Source organism: Histoplasma capsulatum, genomic scaffold (assembly GCF_000149585.1).
Source record: "Histoplasma capsulatum NAm1 scaffold_1 genomic scaffold, whole genome shotgun sequence".
Lineage (NCBI taxonomy): Eukaryota > Fungi > Ascomycota > Eurotiomycetes > Onygenales > Ajellomycetaceae > Histoplasma > Histoplasma mississippiense.
Genome location: NW_001813982.1, coordinates 7,214,332 through 7,223,517, shown reverse-complemented (window position 1 = coordinate 7,223,517; position 9,186 = coordinate 7,214,332). Strand labels below are relative to the sequence as shown.

Here is a 9,186-nt window from a genome sequence, read left to right as displayed (position 1 = left end):
TGATGACGAACGGGTTGTGGTGCTTCGAGAGAGGGGGCTGGGGACACAGTTGTTGGGTTGTTACGACTTTACGTGATATTAGTTGAATCGGTTAAAGTTTATATGAATAGTTGATATAACTACATCCGTCACGTCTGTCATGGTGTTGCTCGTGCAGTCCGGTCTTACCTAATCCAAATGTACAAGTTCTAGGTAACTAATGAAATGGGCTTCATGCAGATTGGAGGAGGGGAATGTGACACACTCAGTAGCAGTATGTATACGTATACCGCATGTTCTGACTGGATAATATCGAGCCAGGGGCCTCGGAGTCCGAGCGCAGGCTGGGAGGGAGGACCTTGGGAGAGATGAAACAGCACCCGATTCCCCCTTAAATGCTTCTTCATCATCAGTTTCTTCTTCTGTTCTTCTCTTCTCTTCTTCTCCCCCTTCCTCCTACTCCTGCTGCCCTTTGATCCGATCTGCAATGCCTTTTGCGAATTGTGCTGCTTGGGATTCCTATTTCCCGCATATCGCATCAGTTATCACTTCTATTTTTCTCTACGAAAATGATTAGGCCAGTAGGATACGGAGGTGAGGGTGGCGGCGGGATTGATAAGAGACGAATAGCTATCTGACGTACATGTACTGTACAAATACAGCACCTTTTCATTCTACTGCAGAAAGATGGCACTCAATACACTAGCAGCTATCTGCACCAAGACAAGAAGGAAAAGCCGAAACAGCAGGTCGATCAAAATGGAAAATTCTGAATGAGAGCCCTGTTATATCATTTCTTAGGAATACCAACAGAGATAGAGAGAGTGCAAGACAGAAAGACTGGGAAGATAAAGGTATCTCTCCTCTGATGTCTCTTCAAAGTAAAATAATGACTAACAATCCCAGTCCAGTGACCGACTGCCAGCCGCAGACCATCGTTCATCACTTGTCCGTGAACTTCACAATTCCCCCATTCATCCCCATCTTTTTTGTCTCCTCTTCCTCCTCCTTTGTCTCTTTGTTCTCATTGACCTCACCAACATATCCCTCCTCTTCTGAACTCCCAATTATTACAGTACGTATGGCCTGCTCCCCTTTTCATCTGCGCTGTTCGAAGTCGGCGTTTTTTTCTTTTTTTGCGCCCCTCGCTTCGAGCCGCCGCCGCTTCCAAGCTTTCCCCGCATCGCACTATTCGGCATTTTTGAGAAGTTGAGAAAAATGTCTTGTTTGTGGGCGGGGGGGCAACTTTTTTTTTTTTTTTTTTTTTTTTTTTTTTCAAGAACTTTTTTCAGAAATTTTTTTTTTTTTTTGTTTTTTTTTTTTTTTTTTTTGCCTTCCACTGACCTGGTCACTGACAAACACAACTTTTTTTCCCTTTATTCCCTTTAAGGAAATAATAACCAACTAATAAAGAAAAACCTCCTCTCTGAACCCCCCCCCCGACCTTCATCAACTCAGATCGATTTGCAATAATCCCATTAGTTTCCAGTCCTTTCGACTACCACCATTTATCTTTCCCCCTTCGATCCTTAAATAAACGAGAACACTTTTCAACTCTTTTCCAACTCACCAAAGATGGATTACCAGTCAGGTGGCCGTGGATGCTTCAATTGTAAGTCCGTCTTATTACAATTGCGAATACAACTTTTTTTCGGGTGGTGTTTGAAATTCTGTGTGTGGTTGTATCGGTTGTGTGGGTTGACGGTCAGAACTGATTCCTTCGCCCTGTCCCACACTCACTGGCCTGGAACTTTTAATCCCTCTTTCAACTTGCCCATCTTGTCTTCTTTGGGAGCCTGACCAGTATCGAAATAACATCGAGACGACATATGATGTCTTCCCAGGCGCAATGCACGAGAATTTTTATGTTTCCAGTCCTTTTTGCACTTTGAAATCGGTTTCCAATTCGTAACTCAAGTACTTTTTTTTTCCAGGACGCAAATTCCGCTAACATTGTTTCCGCTATAGGTGGCGATGCCGCTCATCAGGTTAATATGTTTTGCGCCCTGTGGATTCGAGGATGGCATTGATTTTTGTTTTTTTCTCCCCTCATTAGGCTCGTGATTGCCCCAAGAAGGGAACTCCTACCTGGTAAGTCGTTCAGCACACTCACCTCACCGGCTACTGCTGTTCCATGTCTAAATCGATTTTCTTTTAGCTACAACTGTGGTGGTAAGTCCCTATACTCATACTCGATGGGTGGGAGGAGATTCTAATGCGGTTATGTTTTCCGCTTGCAGGACAGGGACACGTCAGTAAGTATTTACTTAAAACTCCATTACTCCAGCAGTGAATTCTGCGCAATCCATCTAATTCACTCTCCCAATTTTAGGCCGTGAATGTACTGCTGCCCCCAAGGAAAAGACTTGCTATCGATGCGGCCAGGCCGGACATATCTCCCGTGACTGCACATCTGCCGGCTCCGGAGACAGCTATGGTAACAGCGGTGGCTATTCCGGTGGCGGAGGAGCTGCTGGCGGCCAGGAATGCTACAAATGTGGCCAAGTCGGACATATCGCCCGTAACTGCTCCCAAAGTGGAGGTTACGGATCCGGTGGTTACGGTGGTGCTACTGGTGGTGGTTACAGCGGTGGCTATGGCGGTGGTCGCCAGCAGACTTGCTACTCGTGTGGTGGTTACGGGCATATGGCTCGCGACTGCACTCAGGGTCAAAAGTGCTACAATTGTATGTTTTATTGTTACCCTCCTTTAATTTCCCTTTCCCCTTCCTTTCCCCTCTCCATCTCCCTAGACAAATTTCATATCTAATCCGGGTTTTCCTTTTTTTCTCTGTCCTTCAAGGCGGTGAAGTTGGCCACGTCTCCCGAGACTGTCCCACCGAAGCTAAGGGTGAGCGAGTTTGTTACAAATGCAAACAACCCGGCCATGTCCAGGCAACTTGCCCCAACTAAGCGGGAGAAGGGCGTTTATTGGGGTCGTGAGGAAGAGAAATCGAGGAGAAATTGGATTTCCTTTTCTTTCATCTTCTTTTACTTCCATCCATCCAAGCGCACGGGCTTTCTTTTTTGTCCCCCATGGCCCATTGTTTGGAAGGGTAACTTGGTCATGACTCAGAAATGAGCCATTTCTTCTTTTTTTGTCCTGTTTCTTTCTTTTGCATTCTTGTTTTTCCTCATATTTTAAATCACGAGATTATGTCTATTTTCTTCCATTTTTTATGCTACTGTCACGCAAAGAAAACAAGTCCCTTTTTTTAACTCCAACAGAACATCCCCATCATGCAGGGCATCTTACGCACACACATCCATACATGCTAGAGCATGTATTTTGTTTGTCAAAGCATTCAAGTATTGATAGGGAAGGGAGAAAGGAAACAAGAGAGGAAAGCATTTTCAAGGCACTGAGGAAGGTCTTTTGATCTTCGTTTCTTTATATATATTTTCTTTTTCGTTCGTATATATTTCTTTCCTTTTGTAATGGGATCTGAAACTGAAATTGAGAGTGAAATTGAGAGGAAGAAACAGCGAAGCAAACACCACTACACAGTGCACACATGGATTCCCCGCAAGACCTAAAACAAAGCAACAAAATTGGATCAAAAATGGCGCTATTGTCTTTTTTATGGGATGTTTCTCATTTCAGAAAACTGAACCCCTTATTCTCTCCTTTTCTTGTTAAAGGAAGCATTTTCATGCCCCGGTCTTGGCTTTTCGCTTCGTCTTCTTCACGCCGTACATTTTTGGTCCTATGGTTTATCAAACATGCCCGGGCATTGTATTATTTTATATTGCCGCGGATCTTATCTTTCTGAGGCTTTCTCGTTTCACACCGGGTCAAGTGTAAAATTGTGTCTTAGGGCTCTTCATATACTTTGTGAAAAAAGTACAAAAAATTTAACATATCACTCCCCCTTATCAATATAGACCGGTTACACTGGATAAGAAATGACTCGGGGCTCCTTTTCTTCTCTTTTTGTGCTAGGGCTAAGATGGTAGAAGCGAGCAGCAACCCACTCGTCTTTTTGGTTCTTACATTACCCACACCACACATCGGCTTTTTCGAATCTTTTGAGTGAGGGGAAGGAATATGTTTCATTGCCCATCTATATAAAATGTACACTTATTTAATAGAGTGCGTAGGGGAAGTAGGTGGGTTGGGCCATCATTCTCAGATATGTGTTCACAGGATGATGAATATTGACCTCATATTGTATCAGGCTTTGTTTTATGAACGGCGGGCCCGATACAACTCCCCACTCAAGCTACGCATCTTCTAAAGGTAGGGCACAGATATAACGGGTTTGGGGTTGGGTAGGGACCCTGGGTATATAAAACTAGCCGAAGGGCATTATTTGATTTGCTACTCTACCTTTCCTTCCCCTCCTATTCTCTCGCCCGTTCCTCGCCAGATTCCTTCACAAGTCCTTACTATCTACATTCTTATTGGCAACCCTAACCGCCTCCCCCAGATCCATGTCTCCAACAATCTCCCACTGGACTTTAACCCCCCTCTTCCCCATCAAATGTCACAGAACTGGGCGCTTGAAACACATATCTCCGGCCCCGAGGTGCCGGGTAGAACTTCATAAACACCGCCTCTGGGTACGTTGGGATGTCGCGGTTGCGCCGGATGGCTTCCTCCTCTTCGTCACGGTACCGCCCACCCGCGGATTCGTTTATGGCAGCTTGGAGCTCGACGTTGTTACGTTCTTCGACGGCTGGTGTGCAGAAGTCTGTTGGGAAAGCGTCACGTCGGTTGCGGGAGAGGATTTCTTCGAGGGAGTAAGGACATTATGGAGGGGAGAGGGTTTCTGTTTGACTCTGCTGTGCGATCTGCCGCTGCCATCAGTGCTACTAAGGATAGTGGCAGCAGTGGCGAGAGGTCGACGCTCGCTCATGTTGAGATCATATCTTTGTATTGGTTCTAGCGTTTGTGTGTTGCGAGAAGATAGTATTTGCCGTGTTGGTGGAGAAGTGTTGCGTCGAGTTATGGCAACCGCTGGAGCTGTGGTTTGTTGAGAGCTCTCTAAGTAGCCTGTTAGCAGCAGGATATTCCCACACTAGAACTGTGGAAAGGAGAGGGGACCAGGGAATACATGCCTCCATCAGAGCTCTACCTACTCGGGGCCCCAGCCCACTCAGCCCGCTAGGGGTGCCCGATAGACGTCGCGAATATGCAGGTTGAAGAACAGAGTCTGGCTCACGAGGGCCCTGTACAAGCTCATCCTAGTCATGTTCGACGTGTAAGGGCCTATCATCTTGTAGCATGCGACTACTATTTGCTCTCATATGAGAGAGTAATCGACTTGCTTGGTCCATACCCAACTTGTTTCCTGACCCAAAGAGTCGATCCAATCTCGCTCGTTCTTCCTCTGCTATCCTCCTTTGGATCCTAGCCTCTTCCGCATCTGCAACACTTCTCTCAAGAATCGACCGGAGCTGGTCCTCTTCATCTTTCCTCGCGCGCTGGGCCTCGGCGGCCTCAGCCTCAGATTCGCGAAGAGCCTTTTCCTCATGTTCCAGTTAGGACACAACCGCGTCTTCCAGGTTTTTCTGATGCTCTTTATGTAGCCGCAGGCTCGCTTGAACAGCGTAAGTGAGCATTTCATCTTCGTCGGTTTCAACGTGAAACGCTCTTTCGTTCCCGAAAACTAGGCAGAGTAAAATCGTTGCTAAAGTCTGTAGCTTCTCTTCTTTTTCCTTGGAGCCGAGCACGGTAAGTAGATAGATATTAGCTTTGGCTTCTTGTTTGTCAACTTAATAAAAGTGGTATAGAGAAGATTCGTGTTGCGAGGAGCCCCCGCCCTTGTATATTTCATGTATGACACTGGTGAATATGTCAGTGACAAAATGGAGCCATCAAAGAAGACATTTCCCCAGGTGTTCAGAATTGCACAGGGTCAAGAATTGAGTTTCCTGTACATCGGTATCGTGTAGAGATGCTCTAATCCTGTATATTGTAAGCTACATGAAAAGGCGGATATCAAACATCATGCATAGAATGTTGTTGACTATAAAAAAACCAAACTATATTCCGTATGTTATACAAGTAACTAGTTTGGTACAGCATATTCATGAACTGCAGGTTTATCCTATTCATGAACTGCAACTGCACATAGTCATTCTCTTGAACTGCGGGACATCTCCGCAGAATCGCTCCTCCTCGTCTTTGTCCAAATTCCACTCCTCCTGGAATGGATTCAGGGCCATGTGCATGACACGGTCGAGAATCCCTCGGTCGCCCTTGTTCTCGACATGTTGGATCACCTCATCGAGGATCCAGGATCGTGGCAGAAACTATAGAATAATATTAAGACCTTGCATATTTTCCAGAACTAGACAAAGGTTGTAATATCCATGTATCCAGGTTTAATAGCCCCGGGGGGGGGGGGAATACTGACTTTCGGATTAACCGCCTTCATTGCTTTCTGTCTCTCTTCATCCGGTTCCATACCCCAGTCTTCAATGATACGGTTCCGCCATGAAGAAAGCCATTTGGCAATACGATCTCTGGCAGATTCTTCAGTATTGCCTATTCCACCCACGCCCTCTTTATGAAAGAAGATGCTTGCAATAGCTTTCCTCTTTTCATTAGTGTCAATGTCGGCGAGGTAGATGTTGGAAAGATGTCTGAAAAAATGATTGAAGTCAAGTTCAAGAGCCTCGAGGGTATCAAGTAGCTCTGAGAACAGCTCCTGGAAATCAGATTCCTTGGGGGTTTTTAACGCCAAGCGTGCCGACATGAGTCGTTTGTATTCATTCAGGAATACAGCTTTGTATTCTTCACCAGCGTTATCGATGAGTTTCTCTGCTCTTTGCACAAGGGCCTTGCCAAATTCCTCAGTTACGCCTTTTGTAACGAAGGTCTCGTCATCTACCTTATCGCCAGCGCCCATCAATTCACCCAAGGACTCTCCAAGTCGCACTAAATTCCACCAGATCACACTTGGCTGGTTCTTATATGAATATCGAAGGAGATGGTCATCGTGGTTCGGGGTATACTGCGGGTCAAAGTTATCCATGAACGCAAATGGGCCGTAGTCGAGAGAAAGACCCATAATGGACGTATTGTCAGTATTTAACACTCCGTTCATGAAACCGTACGCCTGCCATGCGGCAACGGTCTTTGCATTACGTCGAACTATCTCTCGATAGAGGCGGCTAAAGCGGTTCTCCTCCGTGCCTTTCTCTCCCTGAATTTCGTATTTAGGCACACCTCGCAAAGGATTATCGACAGACGGTGCATCTTTTACGTCAGGCGATACAGCAGATAGAGCGGCTGGAAGGGATTCCCAACCAGGAAAAACATCCTCTGCTACATAGGTCGCCAATTTCCTGGAGAGATCTCTATCACCGCGGGATCCGGGAAGGTCAAAAGTTCCGATCCTGATCCAAGATTGAGCAAAACGAGTCACAATGGCACCATGCTCTAGCCGTTCTCTCCGCACTTTGGAATTGGGCAATAACACGAGCGAAAGGGCGCGTGTTGTAGGTATTCCCAGAGCATTCAAAGCTAGCATCAGAGTGTTAGCAAAAAATAGAGATATTTTTCATAGTTACAAAAAAAGGCCATCTACCTTCTGAAACTATATACTCCCTGACGCTTGAGCGAAGAACGGCTTTTCCATCGGCAAACTGAGAATAAGGAGTTCTACCAGCCCCTTTAATCTGAATCTCATATCGGATTTTCGTAGCAGGATTCGTTGATTCGAAGAGGCTGATGGCTCGCTACATATGTTGAGAATGAGTATTGTAGCTTAAAAATAGAAAAGGAATATAAATGGCAACTTGGGCGTACCCCATCTCCTAGCTGTCCAGCCCATGAACCACTGCAGAATTGCTGTTAATATACATCGTAATGGTGGGCGTCAAGTGGTGCTTATACATACAATTGCCAGCCTCCACAAAAGTATTAGCACAAAATACAATTATGATAAAAGCTTACGAAAGACAGGCGTAAAACTAGACTTTCTCACCACCATAACACTGCGCCCACGGATATACTCCTCCATTGTCCCTATCCCAATATATTTTATTTCCCGAGACAAGGTCGCGGAACTGCGCAGTCCTCTCCTCGCCATCTTTGAGGCCGATGTCCCTTAGTGCCTGCGGACTTACACTTAACAGCTCTGGTTGATCTGTCGGCTCAGGGCGGACATAGGTAAACAAAGCGCCTTTAACCAGCCGTGGTCCAAGTGCTTCGCGGGGCGCATTGTGAGAGGATTCCGGGGTTTCAAAAGCGGGATCTGCTGGCAGTTTTGATGTGAAATTATTGGATTTGGGGAGTTCATCTAGAGACACTCCTGCCGTAACCGAATTGCTGCTTCCATTTCTTGTATGCGAGCCGGACAGATGAGCGGCCATCTGAGCAATGCGGAACTGAGTGTTAAACGATAGGTGGATGTTGCGAAACAGCATATGGCGAGAGAGGAAGAGATGGGAGCACTTTTGCGGGAAAGAATGCTCAATTAATTATCATACAGCAATCTAAATAATTTGAAATACGGGAAATAAAAATGGATTGACGGAACGAAAAAAGTCGATGCCACTGGGGAGGATGAGTGGAGAATGAGTGAAGTAGAGTCATTGGCAGCATTGGGTGGAACGATGACATAACTGGGTTGTGATGGAAAATAGGTCACTATTTATACCAGGCCGAGCCAACCTATTTCATGATGTCCAGTTTCATCTTCAACTCTATCTTTCGTCAACAAGCATTTCCAGTCAACCCATGTTTTATCGAGCTAACCATGTGTCAAGGCGATCAGATCATCCATAGATCCAGAATGATGGCTCCTTTAAGATATCATCATCTATCCCGCCCAATTCGCTGCAACAAGTTTCATATGTATGTACCCCCATTCCCCGACATGGTGGAAGACTGGATTGAAAGGGATTCGGTTTCCGACTGGCTATACTAATTGGATTCATTCGCTACAGGCATAGTCATTGATAAAGACATACCCTACTTGGCTTTGCGTTGCAGAATTCTTGGGCGAGTCATGTCTAGGAAACTGGATGTATGTATCCACTTGCCACTGCATATGCTTTTTTGGGGTTCATAGAAGGAAGTCTCGAGAATGGTGTTCCACTTAAAACATCAATATGGATTGCCCGGATCCATATACTGCCTCAGCTTTCCCCTCCTTGTGGTTGCTCCATCCCCCTTCTGCGATCTTCTAATCTGACCAACCAACATTACTTCTCTGAAATGGTTGTCTTACCAGAGATCAAACTCAATGATGGC

The 9,186-nt window shown here is 45.7% G+C and overlaps 4 protein-coding genes across 4 annotated transcripts in view; 3 read left to right on the top strand and 1 right to left on the bottom strand.

Moving 5' to 3' along the window:
* Nucleotides 1-798, top strand: part of HCAG_02057 (predicted protein) — a gene marked incomplete at both ends in the record, with an annotated part of 2,729 nt that extends 1,931 nt beyond the window's left edge. The window contains 4 exons of the mRNA XM_001544960.1: nucleotides 111-132; nucleotides 220-253; nucleotides 642-728; nucleotides 781-798. Of these exons, the coding sequence (XP_001545010.1) occupies nucleotides 111-132; nucleotides 220-253; nucleotides 642-728; nucleotides 781-798 (161 nt within the window). The remainder of the gene's footprint in view (nucleotides 1-110; nucleotides 133-219; nucleotides 254-641; nucleotides 729-780) is intronic.
* Nucleotides 799-1,554: 756 nt separating this feature from the next.
* On the top strand, nucleotides 1,555-2,891 carry HCAG_02056 (hypothetical protein; the record flags this gene model as incomplete). The annotated part of the gene is made up of 5 exons (XM_001544959.1): nucleotides 1,555-1,591; nucleotides 1,948-1,987; nucleotides 2,036-2,070; nucleotides 2,312-2,665; nucleotides 2,782-2,891. 5 exons carry the CDS (start codon nucleotides 1,555-1,557, stop codon nucleotides 2,889-2,891), a joined length of 576 nt encoding a protein of 191 aa, XP_001545009.1.
* A 2,280-nt stretch (nucleotides 2,892-5,171) lies between these two features.
* HCAG_02055 (predicted protein) lies at nucleotides 5,172-5,876 on the top strand (the record flags this gene model as incomplete). The annotated part of the gene is made up of 5 exons (XM_001544958.1): nucleotides 5,172-5,182; nucleotides 5,336-5,486; nucleotides 5,517-5,531; nucleotides 5,647-5,655; nucleotides 5,715-5,876. The coding sequence occupies 5 exons, from the start codon at nucleotides 5,172-5,174 to the stop codon at nucleotides 5,874-5,876; spliced, it is 348 nt and encodes a 115-aa protein (XP_001545008.1).
* A 159-nt stretch (nucleotides 5,877-6,035) lies between these two features.
* On the bottom strand, nucleotides 6,036-8,357 carry HCAG_02054 (conserved hypothetical protein; the record flags this gene model as incomplete). Its single annotated transcript, XM_001544957.1, has 6 exons — nucleotides 6,036-6,236; nucleotides 6,341-7,452; nucleotides 7,517-7,667; nucleotides 7,829-7,838; nucleotides 7,885-7,901; nucleotides 8,058-8,357. 6 exons carry the CDS (start codon nucleotides 8,355-8,357, stop codon nucleotides 6,036-6,038), a joined length of 1,791 nt encoding a protein of 596 aa, XP_001545007.1.
* Between the last annotated feature and the right edge of the window lie 829 nt (nucleotides 8,358-9,186).